The 21338-nt window shown below is 43.7% G+C and overlaps 1 protein-coding gene across 1 annotated transcript in view; it reads right to left on the minus strand.

The window, feature by feature from the left end:
• Positions 1-21338, minus strand: part of HMGCS2 (3-hydroxy-3-methylglutaryl-CoA synthase 2) — a 64525-nt gene that overhangs the window by 7635 nt on the left and 35552 nt on the right. Inside the window, exons 4-8 of the mRNA XM_086955791.1 lie at positions 20301-20465; positions 16355-16523; positions 16101-16271; positions 6142-6248; positions 3438-3563 (exon numbers count right to left, since the gene is read on the minus strand). Of these exons, the coding sequence (XP_086811917.1) occupies positions 3438-3563; positions 6142-6248; positions 16101-16271; positions 16355-16523; positions 20301-20465 (738 nt within the window). The remainder of the gene's footprint in view (positions 1-3437; positions 3564-6141; positions 6249-16100; positions 16272-16354; positions 16524-20300; positions 20466-21338) is intronic.

Below are 21338 nucleotides of genomic sequence, written 5' to 3' on the forward strand. Positions count from 1 at the left end.
AAATAATAGTTAATTAATTTCAATTAGTTAATTGAATAATAATTATGTAATTAATTATGTTAATTTTTTATTTAATTTTAGGTGTGTGTACAGGATTTTTTTAGTGAAAATGTTTTTGGGTAAAGGGGTATTTTTAGGGTTCAGGGTCAGTTTTGGGTTTTTGGGTAAAGGGGTATTTTAATTATATGTATGTATTATTGTTGTTATATAAAGTAATGTGTAAAATTAATTTATATGTCCACATTTATTAAGTTTATAATTAAAAAGTGTAGTAAATTTTTTTGAAATAGTTAAAAAATAAAAGTAATGTAATGTATTTTGTTAATAGTACTTATATTTATTTATTATTTAATGTAATTTTAATTATTTTAAAAAGTCGATATTTTTTACATCTATATTAATTACAACGATATTTTGGAGTCGATATTTATGTACTTACCTGTTTAAGTATAGGGTGTCAATATTTTTGTAAACGATATTTTTACAACGATATTTATGTCAGCTATATTTTTGTAATCGATATTTTAACACCCTACCGGCGATGACATCACTGTTAAACCCATCAAAAGCTTTTGACATTGCCACTGATGGGTGTGTGTGTCGCCAATAATGGAAGTGGGCAGTGGCCTCCTAATGCAAATTCCAGCCCTCAGCACTTATTCATTTTTTAACAAAGTAAGCACTGAGAGGAATTCAAAGGAAAGGAAGCACGATATATCTTTTGCTAACTATAGTGTTACTCAAAGAAATCAAGACCGAGAGAAAAGGAACCCACATGATCTATGACAGGATCCATCCTAATAATGAAAGAGTCCAAATGAACAATGATAGAATGGAGACTAACTATGGAGGAGCAGAACCACAAGCTGCTCATTCCAAAGACAACAAACTATCAATGTGCACATAACCCAGCATGGTATCTTAAACCTCACAATTTAGCCAAAGCACCCACTGCACCTTGCTATCAATTGTAATTATGCATTACTGTTACTTTAGTGGATAAAGTGTTGGTATGCAGCTATATTAAATATACACAACTCACATGATTTGAATGATCTCATCTAGTACCCCAGTGACGCAGAGGGCATTTTCAGGCTCCAGCCCTCAACTACTCTCCTCACATCTCAAACACCTTCTACTCTACTCTTCCCAATCCAGATTCTAAAGTAACAACAGCACCGAGACAGCACTCATTGCGGCTACAGACGACATCCAAGCCCTACTTGACTGAGAAGAGTCTGTGGCTCTGATCCTCCTAGACCTCTCAGCAGCCTTTGATACAGCCTCCCATCACATACTCATCACAATGCCGTGCAACATAGGCATCCAATGTGTTGTTCTCAGAGGGATCAGCTCTTTCCTCACCAGAGGAAGGCAAAAAGTCTGCCTTCCCCCATTCACCTCTGAACCCAAGGAAATCATCTGTGGAGTATCCCAAGTATCCTCGCTCAGTCCCACCCTCTTCATAACTTATATGACACCTCTGGCCAGCATTGACAAAACCATGTACTCAACATCATATCCTGGGCAGAAGGCACACAACTCATCTTCTCCCTCTCTGAAGACACCAACAGCACCAAGAACAACTTCCACAACTGCATGACAGATGTCACCAACTGGATGAAGGACAACTGCCTGAAGCTCAACTCGGACAAAATAGAGGTACTGATTTTCAGGAACAAATGCTCCCTATGGGATGCATCTTGGTGACCTTCTCTTGCCCTCACTGCGCAATCTAGGAATCTAGTAACAATGTCTCAATGTATCCAAAAGATAATTAGATAGGGTGGAAGATCAATTGTCAGGAAACAACGCCAAGATTGGATAGTGCCGTCCGTATTGAAACTCTCAATACAGTACATTTATTTATGTCCGCAATATTACATCATATGCAAGTGTAATCCAAAGTTTTAGTGCACACAACATGCTTGTGAAAGGGTGAAAGGCACAAGTGAGACATGTGATATGTTGGAATAAACAGCGGAACGGCACAATATTTTAAAATGTATGCATAACATGAGCAGCGAGAAAACAGTTAGTAAAGAACATGTTAGGAACCAAGACAGCCAAGAGTACGCTGAGTAGTCAACGGCGTTTCGACCTGTTTGAGTTCAAGTCATCATCAGGACGGGATCATTCAATGATTTGGCAGTTGTTGTGAGGCTTATCAGCGAGGGGATTCCTAATTGAAATGCTATAACTCTAGGGGGGGCAATTCAACCCAGGAGTTGAGCAGAAGGAAATTCGATAAGGTGCACAATTGGCTGATGATGACCTGAGCTCAAACAGGTTGAAACGTTGTCTACTACTCAGCTTACTCTTGGCTTTCTTGGTTCCTAACATGTTCCTAACTAACCGTTCTCTCACTGCTCATGTTATGCATCCATTTTAAAATATTGCACTGTTCCGCTGTTTATTCCACCATATCACGTGCACATGCACTATTTCAAGAGCAAGTTGTGTGCTCTATAACATCGGATTACAGTTGCATATGATGTAATATTGCTGACATTACTAAATGTACCGCATTAAGTATTTCAATACAGACTGCACTATCCAGTCTTGGTGTTCTTTACCATTTCTGTTTGCTTACCATTGGTTTTGCACCCTATCTAATTGTCTTTTGAAAATATTACCTGTTGAGGTATTGTTTGTTCTTAGATACACCCAGTTCTCAACTGGGTTTGTGGGTTTTCTCATGTTATCGTTCTTGTCACGCTAGGAACCTAGGCATCATTCTGGACAAAAGCTAAACATGTCGACTCAGGTCACCTCCTTCTCCTGCTTCTTCATACTCCGCATGCTTTGAAAGATGTACAAATGGCTACCTCAAAGCTCAAGATGCACCATCACCCAGGCCCTCATCTCCAGCCGACTGGACTATGCAATTTCTCTCTATGCAGGGATTGCAGCTCACCTCCTCCAATGAATACAGACCATACAGAACCCTGCAGCCAGACTCGTCATGCACCTCCTTAGACAAACCCACATCACCTACACAACTGCGGCCCTCTTACTTGAACCATCGCCTGCGCTTCTATCAGCCCACCAGACACCTCGTGCCCCTTTCTATAAGCCTCACCCCTGCATCCAATATGGCAGATGTGGAGGTCGCTTTTTCTCTTACCTAGCAGCAAAGACAATGGAACAAGCTATTCTTTCATCCACTAACTTTCCGATCTTTTTCTCAGTTCGAAAAATACCTGATGACCCAGCTATTCGGCTAGTCAAGTGGACCCTGCCAGCACCTGGATGCCCTCACTGGTGACAAGCAAAGCTCTACAAATCAACTTATTGATTAATCGATTGATTGATTGTGCCCTCTTCCCAGTTTCTCTCCCCACACACCACCTCCATGGATATGTCCTTTCTTGGTGAATTCGTCTAAAGTCATGTTCTTGTTGTTTTCTGTCCACAGAGGTCTCTCTCAATCTTACCTAAATGATGTGTTTCCTCTTTCAGCTTCATGATGTTTGCAAACTCCTCTGGCTTAACTTGTTTCCTGGCCTCCAGGCGCCCAGGAAGGTCAGAGATGCTGGACAACACCTCATTGAGAGGAGAACCTGGAGGAGAGAGCAGAAAACTGACTTGTTATCTGGGAAAGAAACAGCTGGATTTGCAATGCAGAAATAAAGAATATGCTGTGCTTGAGAACAAAATACAGAGGATCAAACGGGATAACGTTATAGAACTGTGGAGATGGAAGGGACCCTGTGCATCAACCATTATGTTCAAACCCTTGCTCTGAAGCATGGACCTTGGTTATAACATTGTCCAACCAACTGTGGTGGTTCATTAGCTATTGCTATATATTACCTGTGTTTAATATTCTATTTGATACCACCCTCTCCTCCCACAAAGAACATTAAATTAAATGTGAGCAGTGACATAAAATCATTTAAAAAGAATTTGTGAGTACAGGACCAGTCATTTTCCTCCTTAAAGTGGCGGTACCATGGAATCTGTGAGGCAATAAGTACTACTTCTATGTTATGGAAGCACACTCTTCATTAATGAGACTGATGTAGGTTTTTCTGCTTTGTGGTTGTGTCTTGGTAGGAGTTTTGCTTCCTTTTTTCCTATTCGCCAACTCAATGTCTCTTTGTGAAACAAGCACTCAGATCTTGCAGTCTCTGATCATCCAAGTGTGTTTGTAGAGCTTTCTTCTTAACATTTCATTTTAAGTTCACATACTGATGGTGACTCCCACCCCTGGCACTGCACCGCTTGGAGGCTAAATTTTCTACCTTAAGTCTTGCTTATCTCATTTCCGTGTCTCCAGGACTGGATGGTGGAGTGGATAGTTGGATTTGACTCAGTACATAACAATATGGTCCTCAACTGGGCTCACCAACATTAGCCACAAGTAAAGAAAGCACTGAAGCTTCTTGACGTAGGAACCATATATTTATGGTCTTTTAGCTTTTGAATGGACATTCAGGAGGCAATGTTTTACATTTAAGATGGTCTAAATATCATCAAAGAGAGAGATCTGCTACCCTTTACTCTTCCCACTTTCAAAAGAACACTAAGAAACATGAAGTTGGAAGGGCTAAGATATGTGCAAGTTGTTTGTAAGGTAAAGTGGGATTGGTGCAAAGTCAGCCTTCTGAGCAATGTCGAACCACCTGAAATGGAACTTCAGCAAGTGTTCAGCCCTAAAGGATGACATGATAATAATAATAATCCACATTTGTAAAGCGCGAACCATCACCCGTTAGGGTCTCTAGGCGCTGGGGGCCATCAGGAAGATTAAGCAAGCTATTGCCCAGAGTCACATGGTGCTGGGCTAATCTTCCACTGCCCCAGGGATCGAACCGTGATCCCCAGATTCTGGAGTCAGTCACCCTGGCTGCGGCGCCACACCTCTTTTTAAGCAGGAGGCAAGCTGATGCATTCTGAACCTGCTGACGTGGCCACAGAGTTCTCTTTGACCTACCCGTGTACAGACTACCGCCTCGACCTGGTGGTGACAATGAAACAGGCTTCGCAAGGATAGCCCCACAAGGGGTGGCAAAGAAATTAATCACCCCTTCTAAATATTCAGGTATATAAAAGTAGGGATAGCTCCCCGAACTTACCGGTGGGATATGGAGAGTTTCTCCTTTAGAAAGAACCGGACCCACAGACTGATGGCACTAATTTTGAAAAGTGACCATATTTGCATTGACTATCATCCCAAAGGTGTTAATGGTTTTGGAAGACACCAACTTCAGTTATGGACTTTCATTCATGTAACCACAAGAACAGCGACCCATGTCGATTATCATATCTGAGGGAGCGGCAGAGAAACCCTGGTATACGAAAAGAGGGACAGTGTCGAGTAATAGAAGGAGGAGGGTTTGGAAGAGACAATAGAGGGTTTGTGGGATTACTTTGTCGATGAATGTGTGCAAAAAGGACGGTGCAAGCGTGTAATGGATGAATGGGTTAGTTGAGACAAAGCTGTGAAGGGTGACGAAAGGATTGATGGGCAGATACATGTAGTAAATAAATGAACAGATCATGGGTGGATAGCAAGAGAGGTTTCAATTGAGAAGAACAGATATCTGGGAATAACAAGTGTGAATGAAAGTTTGGCAGGTAGTCTGCAAATATAATATCAGAAAGATAACAAGCCTTGGCAGCCTGTTGGCACTGTTTGTTGCACTTCATAAAAACAAACAGCCAAAGCAGGGGTTTATTTCTAAAATACAAAAAACTCAATTGCCCTGATACGCAGGGAGATTCCTCCCTGTACATGGGAACATTGATGACATTTCCAGCCAAGACTTTTCATCCATCGGTCCCAAGGAGGGGAAATATACATGAGAATGACTGCTCAAACAGGGCAGACCTTCTGAAATAATGACCCTGCTAGCTCTGTGAAGGATGGCCTACCAATACCAGATGTCCAAATACTCTGCGATCCCCAAAAGACAAAGTGAGTGGTTGGAGACAGACTAAAGATAACGATTTTAAAATCATATATTTTTAAATAACAAATATTTATTGTTTTTTCGTTCATGAATGCAACATAGTTATTGAAAGTTCATCAATGTTCAGCCATATGTGACCAAAGGTTGACCATGTTTTCAGCTACATATTTAACTAAAGTAATCTGGGAGAGAGAGAGGCAAAACGGTGGAATGAGACACTCACTTGGTGCAGTGTTTTGAGAGACTTTGATGGAAAACATGCTTGAGGCTAAGCCGGATCCATAGGAAAATGCACCGATTCTTGACCCAGCAAGCTGCTCTGCTGAATTTCTGCAGAAAAAATGCAAAAGTGGAATCTTTACCATACTATCTTCTGTTAAGGTCATCAGCATCTTTACATTGCTGCATATTTAGTATAGCTCAAAGGAGATATAGGAACCTTCATGTCCACTTCTAATTTTCCAGATATTCCTGTAATCCTAGAAAGACCAGATTCCTTTCTCATCATAAGTAGAATACCACTGAAAAATGTATGTAGAGTATGTTACGGAATGTTATGTGCACTCCAAATCAAATTGATCATCTGCTAATGACTCCCCTCAGTCAACCCCATTGGTCTTACTGCAGGTAGAGAACTCTGCTATGAAGTTTATTGTGTTGTGTTTACCTGTCTTAACACTGTGCTTATACATATAGGCCCACATGCTCAACAATGCCATTTGCGATTCCTTATTAGCGAAAAATAAGGATTCGCTAATAAGGAATAGCAAAATGCTATGCATGAAGAACTCGCTTAAAAAATAGCGATTTCTTAAAATTCCTTAATTGGGACTTGCAAATTGTGACTCGCAGATAAGGAATACCTCCCCATTCATTCCTATGGGCCTAGAGGCCCATAGGAATGAATGGGAAGACAATCTCAATTTGCGATTCTCAATTAGAGAATCGCAAATTGAGATTGCAATTTCAAGGGTGCCAGGGTGTCAAAAGGACACCCTGTTGCACCCCTGAAATCTGCATATGGGTACATCTTGAAAACACACATGCCCTAAGGGCATGTTTGTGTGTAAAATGGAACTTTGAAAAATTTACTTTAGTGCATTTTTCAAAGTTTTTGCAAATTACCATGAAGTTCAACTTCATGGTCATTTGTTCCCCCTTTTTTACTTTCATGCATTGCATTCAGGGAATCTCACTTTGAGATTCCTTAAATGCGAGCGCAATTTAAGTAATCCCAATTTTGCGATTTCTTGAATTGCGATTTTTGCATTTGGGATGATGCATCCAAAATGTAAAAATACTTGTCGCAAAGGGGCAGATTCTGAGAATCTGCCAGTTTGCGACCGGTATTTCCTTTGATGCATGTGGGCCATAGTCTGTTGGTGATTTTCCCATGTGACACTTTATTAATTTTTTTCCCATTAGCTTAATAATTCTTTGGTGATATTGAGACCTACAAAAGTACATTTTCGAAAGAAGTGATCCTCGAACACATGCACCAGGGAGGGCCCTCTGTAACAAGCATGAATTGTTTCTTTGGGAAACATGAGAAGAAACACTAAACCACCTGTCTCTGATTGCACCAAGATGCAACGGGAGAGCTTGGACACAACTGCTTTAAGAAGTGAACATTTGATCACTTACTACCTCCTTCATAGAATCTTCTTAATGTTGAGCATGTCAATTTACCAAATTGGGATGTCCAGACTTAAACAGTGAGATGGGTAATGGGGGAGAATGATGTTGTACAGCAAAGGTTACTAATCCACCACATGGCTCGATGCATAGCAATGTTCTCAGAGATCTATTGTGTGAACCTTTCAAATATCAACAGCAACCTGCTCTTTACAATGAAAGAGGTAACACATTTAGGTGATGGCCATCTTTCTGCAGATCTACAGAAGTTCCTCAATGGGACACAAGGGCTGTCATGATAGGAAAAACAGGAGATTAAATGGAAAAATTGACTGATGAAAACATTATGACATATTGTGCAACTTGGTGAAGAAAAGACTTTCCAAAACTCAGGGCAGAATTCAGAGTCTTAAGTTATTAAGCATAGAAGGGCATGCAGCTGATGCTCTGGATTTGGCATCAACAAAGAGAGGGAGTCAATTTACTCAATAACATAGTGCTCTGTGACAGGATAAACAAATGTGGCAACTACAGATGTGTAGTACCTGAACACTTAGCGGCTTGAAGAAATATAATCACATCTGTCCCACCCTGAAGGAGCTCCATTGGATCCCCTGGCCTTCTTGTAAAGTCATCAATACCAGCTGCATCACTTACAAAGGCACCAGGGCCACCGCTCCCGCTCATCCAGATTTCTCTATTACTCACTTACTTTTTGCTTGCCTTTGTATTTGACCATGTACGGCTCTCCCCTGTCTTTTGGCTAGGTGTGCATTATTGAAATACCATATGTAGACATACATACAAAACATATAGAGAAAACAGCCAAACAATAATATAGCGGTGGGAAAGGCAGTAAAACATGGCTGTTAATTAGGGAAAGCCAGGCTGAGCAGTTGCAACTCCTTGTTTGCCCTTAATACCCATAGCTGCCCTGGGCTCTAAGAGGCAGGATTACTTTCTGGATTGTTTTTTACTCTTTTTACTCCAACCTCTTTTCCACCCCAACAGCAGCAGCAAATGAGATGCTGCTGAGTGGCAGTGGGTGGAACAGGGGGAAACCTTGTCATGTTATCTGGAGTTAAAGATTCAGTGGTGTCACATTCACTGTACTTGGCATTCTGGTAGATTGACATCCATGCAGTAAGACAGGAATTGGGTGGCAAATGGTGGCAACAAATAATGAAAACACAACAGAGAATGATGACAGACGTGAGACTGAAGCTAAGACTATGTAAGATAGTTCATGCATGGCATTGAACACTAGAAGAGCTATGCATGATGCTGCTGGCAAACCAACCTAAGTATTGAAGATGTCATGACGAGAAAGGAGGCACCAGTTATGTGTTGTAGCAATGACAAAGGGCTGAGGTTTTCTGGGACAAAGTCTGGGAAGCTTAATCCCAGAGCAAGTAGGATGCTACTGAAGGAGGAATGAGTGCCTATCCTTTATTACATCCAGGGAGCCTCAAAAATAACAAACCACATGGTTAAGATCAGGGCTAATGGCAGCTAAGTTATGCCTCCTGAGAATATGGAAAACTGTAAATACCCCCACATGATATACTGGTGACAGGAATGGTGAGATTTGCTTCCAATGTGGCAGTAGAGTACAGAGAGAATGGTCCATGAGAGACAGATAATGGGACTTGATGTCCTGGCAGGAGACAAGGGGGAAGCAGGGGAGTTTATAAGATGCCATCAAGCGCTTTGCACATTGTACTGAAAGAGAAGTGTCTTCTTTGAAATATGTCAAACAGATGCTACCTTGAATGCAAATTGTGTGTAATCAATTTAAGATTGTGTATGTATGTAAATTGTTTGCACTTAAAAAAATACAAGTAATGATACAAAAAAATAAATCTAGTGCAGCTATTCCTATAGTTACTGTGACAGATTGGAGATATTTTCATCAATGATTGTAATCATTAGGATCATTGTACAGCCATGGGTTACTGCTAGGATGACAAAAGACTACCTTAACACATTGAGGCCCATATTTATAATTTTTTCATGCAGTGCAACGCAACAATCCACCTTACTGTGCTGCGCGAAAAAGGGCAGGAATGTTCCATATTTAAGATTATATGGTGCGTTCCTGTCCTTTCCTAGCACTGGCACACTTTTAACTGCCTAGCGCCAATGCAGGCACCCTTGCACCATGGTGCAGGGCAGCCTGCCTTGCAGACAGGATTGTTTTTGTGCAGGAAGAGACACCTTCCTGCAGAAAAACAATCCTGGAAGGTATTTTCCTCTTTCTACGTGTGCTACAGAATGCAGCCCACGTAGAAAGAGGAAAACACTAGGAGAAATAAAGATAATTCTCCTCGTTACGCCTCCCCTGGGGAGGCGTAGCATTTCGAGGCATTCCGAGGTCTACCAATAATGGTAGATCTGGGTATTCACCAAAATCCCATGGAATGCCTCCCTGAGGCTGACTAACACAAGGCAGCAATTTGCGCTGTCTTGCCCTACAATAGATTTATCAAGCCATGCCGGACTATGCAAAGGGGCTTTGCGTCGCTTGATAAATCTCATGTAGGTTTTGTTTCGCCCTTGACACCCCTGGTGTGACACACGGGTGGTGCAAAACCTTGATAAATCTACCCCCCAGTTTATGAAAACCAATTGCATGTGATGTGCATCAGGATTTCTAAAGGTTTCTTGCTACAGCAAATGTAAAGGCTGGACAAATTTCATAGATAACTTTTCCATCAGCTATTTTTCAGAGAACACAAAGTATTGTTATAAGTATGGCATTCACTGCGTAACATTCAGTTGGTCTTGGCACCCATTTTCTCTACGGACCTTCACAAATCTATTAAAAAGTAGCGTTGTAAAATTTTCTAGATTAACTTTAAAGCAGCGATCAACCCTTGTTTTTTGTAAGCTGGGAGTCCCAACTTGAATAAGGAATGATCAGTATGTCAAAGAATTTACAGATGATGTTCCTTCTCTAGAAAATGCATTATGGAGACATAACAATTTTGGGGTGAACTGTGTTACTGGCATGAAAGGGGAGTCACTGGTTAACCCACCTGGCCATGATACTTCACCATGCAAAATGCAAACTTTGCAAGTTTATATCAATGACTTAGTAGCGATTGAGAAGACCAATAATTCCATGTAGTCTTCAGTGAGAACAGGAGGAGTGAGGTCCATTTAAAAAAAAACTGATGCTCCTCTTTACGACCCTTCACCGCAACATCATGATCTCTTAATGCTCTGCCAGATGCAACACTTCACCTCTGTGGACCTGCCCTTTTTGGTCTAGTTTTATAAACATTGTGTGTTCTTCCAAACAAAAGTAACATCCGGACCTCAAAAATTTGGCTTGGTGCTGTCAACATTGCAAAGTTCCCTATACTCCTCAAATTCAATCAAGGTCATTGCCAGTATGTCAGTAATTGAGTATTTTAATCTCTGCCAATTTTGTCCTCTAAAACTTGAACTTTGGATTTTTCTTGTTTAACTCCCAGCATATCTAGGGCATCCTTTTTAGTTTTCAGAAAGAAAGTTCCTTGTTGAGGATTTATTCCTGCGAAGAAGTACAGGCTGGCATTGTCCATTTTAGGCTGGGAGCACTATTTGTGGGTACAGGTTGCCATGGCCTCCACCTACCCAGCAGCTTGGCAACCCATCCACCAAAGCTAAATTAAAGCTAGAGGGTCAATAAGCCTCATAAAGAAGCATATGCATGAAGCAAAATGAAGGAAAGGGACAACATCCTTTAAAGAATTTGTCATTAAATGCCACATGTATGTTATAGATAGCAGTTTGTTGTGACTGACTAAAAGATGTTGTGTTTCCTTGGTATGTAGCCTTCAAGGTCCATATACAGGGGTCCATTAGGATGGCGGACGGACAAAGTCTCTCCGCCAGCCTGTCGGGTCCGGTACCGTCCACCACAAGGGCGGAGGAACCGTGCCCCCAATTAGGATGCACCCGCCACAGTGGCGGGTGCATCCCGCATTTTTAACATTGCGGCGGACAGTGCTTAAAGCACCGGCCGCCGCAATGTAAAAAATGCAAATTGTGCGTTTCACAAGGAAAAAACGGTCCTGGGAAGCTTGATTCCGGTCTAGGGAAGACATGGCTTGGCAGTTCGGGCTGGACTGTTCCCATGAGGCACAGGGTCAGACTGATTTGCATATGGCCATGTCTGAACTAGGGTGGCGGAGTGAGCTAAAGAACGGTGATGGATTAAACCCAGATCAGTTGACTGGGGGTGAGTGTTTGTATTGTCAACGCTCCGTCCATCATCCCCTTTGGTTTTTCTGTTGTACGTTTCACAGCACACCATGACCTGCATGGCGGTGGCAATCCGTCCGCCATCCTAATGGACCCCACAGTGTTTATGCCATTTGCAAGTTCATTCATTATAGTGAGTTTTTATTCTCTAGTCAGTCATCCTGCTGCAATAGTTCTGGAAGAGTTGTATATTCTCCCTTCCCATGAGGATTCCTGTGATTCATTGGACTGTTAATAACAAGTCCCCTCCTTTGGTATACATTTTTAGGTCTCGCCTGTCGATGCGCATGCGCATCGAGCAAGCGAGACTATGGTGGCTTATCCACTCTTTATCCAACTTGCAAGGAATCGTGGCGATTCCTTGCAGTGCACGAGAAATTTAAGCTCAATGCGCATGCGCATTGAGCTTAAAAGCGCGTGCACATGCCCCCAGCCGCCTGCCTTGCCTACTCTCCCAGCTGGTGCCGCTCCACCCCCTGCGATATCAAAGGCTTTCACGGCCGGCCGGCCATGCTTTCAGTTTCACGACCGGCCGGCCGTGTGAAGTACATTTTAAAAGCCCGCTCTCCCTGCTCCGCCCCCTGCTCCGGCCGAGACGCATTTCTCCTCCCTCCTCCCCCCTCCTGGGTCAGTTCCAGTCCACCTCAGCCCAGTAGTTGATGTACCGCCATCATGGAATCCCACTGAGTGCTTGTGATAATTCCTTGCTGCTATTTTCTTGCACGGTTTTTGAGTTTGGAAATCGGTTAATGGTGAGATAAAAACAGCAGCAGATTTTTTTAGCATTTTTAACGTGCATATGGGGATTAGCTTCGCCCACCCACTCCCCATATCTCTGCCACATTAGTTATAGTCCCATTTTGTGTCACTCAAATTTAGATATCCCTGACCCCTGCCAGCTGCCAGGCCCCCGCTCCGCCCCCTCCCCTGCCCGCCGTGTCGCTCCAAAGCAGCCTACGGCCAGTATAGATAAATCTGTAGCTCTGAATTCGCAATGTATAAGCACACCGATGATTGGGGAATACTCCACAGTCTGAGCAGAACTTTGAAGTATCTATATTGTTACTTTTCATTGAAAAAAGCGTGAGTTTTGCTTTTTTTCTTCAGAAACAACATTACAATAATTTGCAGTTCACGGAGTTCACAGCAAAGCGTCCAACCCTAAAAGGGAGTTATTAATGTCACAACTGCACGCAAGTGTGCTTCGGCCGATTACTGTGCATTTTGGGAGTTGCACAGATGACTGCTCAAGAGCGTGAACATTTATTGCTTCATCAACGCTGAAAGCAGTTGCTTTAGGTGCACAATGTTCAAACGCACACATCCCATATACCCCCCCCCCCCACCCCCCGTCAGCCACCACGTGCTTCCCACATTGAGCAACGCGGTCAGTATGCCGGCTCTCACGTGGGTACCGTTTCCTGTAACTGAAATGCGACCATGCTTGACAAACATCCCGCGCACAGGAAAAAGCCCCACCCGGGCTGCTGCTCTCTCCCTCCGTCCCTCGAGCCACAATAAGCCGCTTCTCACAGGGTGATTCCAACGCCCTCCAGAAGTAAGCACCAGGTTCAGACCTCCAGGGGGCATTTCTCCTCCCCCCTCCCCTTATCTGCCGTTCCTTCGTCTGATCCTTCTCCCCGCTCCGCCCCCTCCCCTGCCCGCCGTGTCGCATTTCTCCTCCCCCCTCCCCTTATCTTCCTTCCCTCCGTCTTGTTTATATCTGTAATCTATTGACTTTCGTAAAAAGCCGTGGGAAACGGTTTATGGGGTGATGGATGTTCGCCTCGACTCTGGGAGTAGGGCATGCTGCTGGACTTTGGGAAACCATGCATTCCTTCCTCGAGGACCAGACGTCTCTGCAGAGGTAAAGCATTTTGTATATTAAAAACAAAACTCTGCCTTTCCCGCGACAAGTTCAAAGGTGCAACATTCAGCTTACAGGACGGACACATTCTAAACAAACTGTGCACCTAACCCTGCTCGAGAGAGTCCTCGTGGGCGCAGGCTGCCTCATTTCCTGTTGCATGTGCATACCACAGCCTGTCCTGCTTTGCAGCACCCCGCCCCAAGGGCTTGGCTCCCTTCCAGGAAGCAAGGACCGCGAGAGAGGGCGGGGGGGATTGAATTACTATTTGAATCACATTCATTTTGTATATTAAAAACACAACTCTGCCTTTCCCGCGACAAGTTCAAAGGTGCAACATTCAGCTTACAGGACGGACACATTCTAAACAAACTGTGCACCTAACCCTGCTCGAGAGAGTCCTCGTGGGCGCAGGCTGCCTCATTTCCTGTTGCACGTGCATACCACAGCCTGTCCTGCTTTGCAGCACCCCGCCCCAAGGGCTTGGCTCCCTTCCAGGAAGCAAGGACCGCGAGAGAGGGGGGGGGGGAATTGAATTACTATTTGAATCACATTTTAACCTCTCCAATTATATATTTTTTATAAACCGTTGCTTTTTGTTGTGCGTCTAGAAAACCTGGTTTGGATCACGCCTCCAGGATATAAGTTTAAGAGCGTTTTTCACCCACAACAATCCTCGCGGTACAGAGTGGAATGTATATGCACATGGACATCAGCTCATTAATTCGCTGAGGATAGCGAAAGTGACATCACTGATTATTTGACTCCTCGCCAATGACAGCACACATTTGACTGCCAGGCCCACCTTTATCCCCTCAAGAGACTCCTGTTTCATGGTGCTGGGACCAAAGTTAAGACACAACCCCTCACTCACCCTCACCCTCACTCACCCTCAACACCTCACCCTCACTCACCCTCACCCCCCTCAACCCCTCACCCTCACCCTCAACCCCTCACTGTCACTCACCCTCACTCACCCTCATCCTCACTCACCCTCAACCCCTCACTCACCCTCAACCCCTCACCCCCTCACTCACCCTCACTCTCACTCATCCTCACTCACCCTCAACCCCTCACCCTCACTCACCCTCAACCCCTCACCCTAACTCACCCTCACTCACCCTCACTCACCCTCACCCTCACTCACCCTCAACCCCTCACCCTCACTCACCCTCAACGCCTCACCCTCAACCCCTCACTCACCCTCACTCTCACTCATCCTCACTCACCCTCACCCTCACTCACCCTCAACCCCTCACCCACCCTCACTCACCCTCACTCACCCTCACCCACCCTCACCCTCACCCTCACTCACCCTCAACCCCTCACCCTCACACAGTGCAATAGGTCTCAGACCATTTCAGTTAGAGCTTTTAGAACTGTTTATGGCTTTTTTTATTTGTAATTCTTTAGCATTGGCTACAGGAAACAAAAATGTTAAACATTTACAAAAAAAAACCATAAACAATTCTAAAAACACTAACTCTAATGGTGCGAGACCTATTGCATTTCCAATGCTTGTTTATCATTGAGGCGATTCTGTAAATCTTCTGAATGTACAACTTGCCATCAAAGGTTAAAATGGAAAATATTGTAACAGGAAGCTTTTGATATTCATCTAAGTCTCTGTATCTTCATTGACGCCAGGTGGCTGCAGATTGTTCTTTCGTCTCTTATTCTCCACTTTTTCCATCCAAGTCAAATCAAAGTTATGAGGCTGATTCCTGCTGATACTGTCTGTCTTGTCTTTCTCTATGCTTAACCTTTCTAGGTGGCATTGCTGTCTGCCTGTACTGCCGTTATCTTAGACCATAAGGTTGTCCATAACATTAACGTTGAGGGAATAGATGAGACTGTAGCTGCAACTTCTCAGGGGGGGTGATTGGCTACTTTTGTTTGCCTTACTGACACATTTTACACAAGAAATAAGTGGTGAAATCAGTGCTGCAGTCCTAATGAGCCAGAGGACCAAAACACAAACTGCTATAACACCCAAGATACACCTTCTCTGCCCTATCAGCAATTGCCAGTCATAACCAGCTGCTCAAGTCATTGCCTGTTAAACCAAAGAATAATTTCCAATTTTAGTATTGCCCTCTCAGGGGTTCGAACAGGTGTAAAGGTGTTTAAATGTATTGAGGTGTTTCTGTGTTCAGGCATGTACTGTAATATACAAAACCCGTCCTTCATCTATGACAAGGGAGCATGCTGAACCCTTCCCCCACTTTTTTGGTTTTCTTTAATGATTTTCATGCCTACATTACTATTACTATAGACATTGTCATCTGCTAGACACAGGAAGTCTCAGCGCCAAGATACTCCTCGGAGTGATAGTGCGCTATACAAGAACTCAATCACATCATGTGTCTGTCTAATGTGTACTCAAGCTCCTTACTGATCAATCAGATATTGTATTGGTCTGTACTCACTGTGCAAGAACTGAGGCCAGGCAGCCATATACAGAAGGTGTGTACATGTTCCCATTTTGTGTGGCGAGCAGAAGCGATGGCTTAGTTTTCTGGTTAAAGACACCTTGACTGGCTTTCAAGAAAGCTTTCTCCACCTCTTTGTTGGAATATGTGTCTTGCAGCTTTAAATTCCTATAGAGAGAAATTGTTGTATTAATTTGCTAAAGATGAAATAATTTAAATTGGAAAGGCACTTTAACTTCATATTTCCTCACCTGAAGGCTTGCAAGCCCTTATATATCCCCGATTCTGTATTGGCATTGGGGTCACTGAGGAAGTCGTTGAGCATCAATCGAGCGAATGACTTCTGAATTAGCTTACAGAAGGGAGTGTGGAAGATCATGTGTTGGAAATCATTCAGGGTGAAGGGCTCGGAGATGGCATCTGGGAAGAGAGCAAAGGGAGTAAAACACTGCAAGCACAGAGAGACAGACAGAGATAGATGGGCTTAAAACGCAGCAAGACACTCACTGAGAAGATGGTGAAGGGGCAGAAGTGAGGAAATAAGAAACTCAATGAAACACCCAATCACAAGCGGCAAAGGAGAGGCAGGGATGCTTGACAGAAAACACTCACAGAGAGACCAAAAGGTGAACATGAACAAGAGACGAAATCAATGAAGATCAGATGTAAAAGATAACAAGGCACTCAATGAAAGACAGAAAATAAAATGCAGCTTTTTTGTACTATGCAAGAAGGTATGGCAGATGAAGTAAGAACAAGACATACTAGATTTCACAACTTACAGACATTCTGAGACTAGTCTACCCGCAGGTATGGGAGGTAACAGCATTAGGGACATAATAAAAATCACACAGTATGAAGAGGCAATTCACTTTGCTGGTTGGTGTGAGAATGAGAGAGAAAGAGTGGCAGGTTGACATCCAGGGATATAGAGACAATTGAGAAGAAAAACAGAGGGAGGCAGGGAGGAGAGCGGCAGCCTGCTAAAAGTGATGCTCAACAACGTGAAATGCTGACTTCATCTGCACATCCCCTGCTTGCCAAATAGGGCAAACCATAAAGCAACTTTCCCTCAATCATAATGTCGCCCAGAAATCCGCTAACAACCAATCAGGAACCCAACAGAAAGCCCATGTAAGTCCTCTTCTTTCCCATGACCAGGTACAACTTAAGAAGCAGACAAATATTTGCTAGAGCATCAGGCAGGGAACATGCTCAGCATTCCCAGACATCTGCCAATCAGAAAAAGCCTTAGAAGACCTCTGTCAGGCCGCAGCACAGTTAGGTCACTCTTGCTCACATGGCAACGTGGCTTTGTTCTTGTTCAGCCTATGAAGGCCAACGGCGTTTCTGCTGTGTACCAGTTAAAAACCCATCAGGGGTCTAATTTCAGGTTCTGTGTGCTCAATTCCTACATCACTTCCACACACAAACATGCTGCACATACAAGATAAACACAGTGCCTCAGAACATCAACCTCACCTATATCCCGATTCGACTCATCATCTAAATGAAGTCACCGTGAGACAATTAGGCTTGTTGCTTCTTGCTTACAGTAATTCTCTTTTTAATGTGTCCTGCAGCTGATTTAGCAGTGAGGTACCCTCATCACACTCAGCAAAGATATACTATTGATCACTGATATTTGGGTCACCTCCAATTCTTCATACATTTGGATGTCCTCATATCTACTGTCCACCGCTTAAACCTATTGATTAAGGAAACCCAGAGGAGTACTGAAAGTCTCTGGCAATTCCTAATATCTGCATTCTCCAGGAGCCCTTGTACCTCGCATCCTTGCTACCACCCATGCACTATCATAAGAGGAAAACGCACCATAAACCCTTCCATCAACCAGACATCAACATCCCACTTGTCGAGTTTAAAATCCCAGTGGACAGGTCCTCCAGGAAAATGAGAGTGGTCCTCCAAACCTTCTAGGCATCATCACCCGGTGCGTTAAGGGCTAACATACATTCATGATAGTAGGGCAATCACATTCATCCTTACTCAACAAACTGAATAAGGTTGATCACTCTACCATCCCATTGTCCATCCATCCCTTTGCCATGCCATTGTTCATACATCACAAGTGCAACTAAAACCAGCGAGGAATTATTATCATTCCTTTAAAGTTTACTCACCATTGACATACTCAAGCATGACCCACCAACTAAGCAACCCTCGCTAATGTTCTGTCAGTCCAGTACTATCTTAGAATCACCATGAAAGCCAACATTGACACAGTATTGAAATTATATTCTACAAATGGATTTTTTGACAAGAAGTGCCCCATATGCAAACAATAAGGAAAATGGAACAAAATGCATTACGAAGTTTAAAATTTGCTGTTCCTCCTGAAGAAACCATACAATTAAAGTTAGAGCTATAGACAGCAATTCAGGCACCACTGAAGACATCAATAGAAGCAGAGCTCTAGTTAAGCATGACATACTGCATCATCCTCATGCAATACACACCAATCACCTACTTTGAGAAACGTACAACAACATGGTCACTTTCTTCACAGAAAATATAGATAAGATCAGACAATACAAATCACTCACAGTCACCACTGCCACTGACCTCCCCTTCAACAGATGGCCCAAAAACAAACCAGATAGATAAATACCAGATATCGTTGATAGAGAAAATCAAGCCATATCTCTCTGCAGACCCACAGCTGGTGCTCTTGTCTTATCTCAATTGGGTGGCGAATCCCATGGGCCTCTCACCATCTTAGGCGACTGAAGAAATAAGATCACATCTGGTGGATCTACATTAGCTACTCATCATCATAAAGACCTGTTGCATCCCCTAAAAAGTAGAACATTCTCAACAGAACAGGGGAACAGCGCAATGCCAGCGCAATGCCAGGCAGGATTTAAAAAACAGACAATCCCAGAGGGCAATCTTCTACGGCAATACATCCAGAATCTGGGGGAAAAACCCTCTGCGCATCTGACCTGCTCTAATTTTACTCCAAATTTGTAACCGTTTAGGACAATGCTGAGGAAACCCCTGATCTCAGACTACCCACCTGGGTCAAACCCAAAGAGGCACTCCAGCCAACTCCTTCTCTCACTTAATGTGCAGAATCTTGACTCATCTACCAGTCTACTTCACTCAGTGCCACTTTACCCCATGGTAAGAAACAACAAGAGAGGAAACAAGAGGGAAGCACAAGAAAACAAGCAATAAAAGGCTAGAGGAAGAGAGAGGTATTATTTGAAGAAAAGCATACGGCTATAACGGAGTATGTGTAAGGGTGTGAGAGGGAGGCCTGGTCTCGTGTATGTATTGATCCATAGAGCTCTGGTATCCAGACGGGGAGCAAGAAGGCATTGCAATCAGTTTACATGGGCTGACTATGGTGAGTGATCGACGGTGTGAGTTCCTGGCTTACTGAGTGTCTGCATAGCTGTGTGGCTGTATTTGAAGTGAAAATGGTCACATACACACTCCGTTAATTGGTTAGTAAATGGTGCGGTTTCAACAAGAGAATGTTGGCATGATTGAACTGTTGGTTGTTTGGAGGTGGTTAATACAGGAAAGACAAAGCGGTGTAGTTGCAGATGGACATCACTGGAATGAAAGTTGAATAGAGTGAGACGGATGAAATAAGATTGAATGAAAGTTATGTTAGGATTTAAGTAGTTTTTTGGGAGAAGTGGAGGGTTGGATAAGGTTAGATTAACACTGCTATGGAGTTTGTGGTGGGATGGTGCAGAAGTAGTTTAGTTGAATAAGAAAACATCTGAGGTTGAATTGGAAAAAAAGTTGTTTGGTGTGAGAAGAGATCCATGAGTGGGTTGAATTGAAGGCGCCTTGCACCAGGGGTATGTCATTGAGAAGGAGTTGGAAGGAAGTTGGCTTTTTCCATAGAGAGAAGTTGAGCATGAGGAGATGTGTGTGGTTGGATTGGTTGCAAATGAATTTAGAGGGACTTTATTTAACGGAAAATGCTCAAAGTGGTTTGGTGGGTGAAGTCAATGGCTGTGATTGCATTGGATGACACGTGTTTTACTGCAAATGGAGATTGTTGGAATAAAATTAGAATTAAGGTGCGTGTTTCACTAATTTTGACGTTCTGCAATGCAACCCAAAATCTGTTTTGGTTGGCGGCAGAAATGCCTCAGATGGGTTTGCAATGTGCTAGTGAAGATGCCACCACTACCCATGTCCTCCTGCAATCACCTCTCAGCCGCTGCTCATTAATCTTCTTGCGGTACACTGCGTAACACTGGTCCAGGGCACTGAAGTAGCACTCAATGGAGAGTTTGCCATCCACCACAGGGTACTCGGAGGACAGGTCTGGCTTGTAGAAATCATAGACATGCTGCATGTGCGTCCCTCTTAGACCTGGAGAGCAGAGAGGAAAAGGCATAAAGCGTAGTAAGTGGTTGTATGTCAGAATATCGAGTGCTACTAAAATATTGAAAAAACAACAAGTGATGGACTGAATGTGGATCAATGTCACACACTCCCCCAGTCAAAAGATCTGGGCCCAAATCCATCGTTTTTTTGCACTCCACACCACCCTGGGTTAGACAATGGCGATATGCAAATCAGCTCTGACCCTGTTGCCCCATGGGAACAGTCCAGTCCGAACTACAAAAGCCATGTCCTTCCCAGAACGGAATCAAGCATCCGAGGACCGGACCGGTTTCGAGGTAACACCTCTCATCAGCCCGGCTAGCTTGACTCCAGTGGTGTGGAGTGCCTGGGACCCACGTCTGGGCATCCCCAGCGCACTTAGGGCGGCAATTGCAAAAACAACAAGTGATGGACTGAATGTGGATCAATGTCACACACTCCCCCAGTCAAGAGATCTGGGCCCAAATCCATCGTTTTTTTGCACTCCACACCACCCTGGGTTAGACAATGGCGATATGCAAATCAGCTCTGACCCTGTTGCCCCATGGGAACAGTCCAGTCCGAACTACAAAAGCCATGTCCTTCCCAGAACGGAATCAAGCATCCGAGGACCGGACCGGTTTCGAGGTAACACCTCTCATCAGCCCGGCTAGCTTGACTCCAGTGGTGTGGAGTGCCTGGGACCCACGTCTGGGCATCCCCAGCGCACTTAGGGCGGCAATTGCAAAAACAACAAGTGATGGACTGAATGTGGATCAATGTCACACACTCCCCCAGTCAAAAGATCTGGGCCCAAATCCATCGTTTTTTAATATTGAAGCCAGAATATCAACTACCAAAATATAGCAAAAGTAAGTG

Source organism: Lissotriton vulgaris, chromosome 1_1 (assembly GCF_964263255.1).
Source record: "Lissotriton vulgaris chromosome 1_1, aLisVul1.2, whole genome shotgun sequence".
In the NCBI taxonomy this organism is placed as follows: domain Eukaryota; kingdom Metazoa; phylum Chordata; class Amphibia; order Caudata; family Salamandridae; genus Lissotriton; species Lissotriton vulgaris.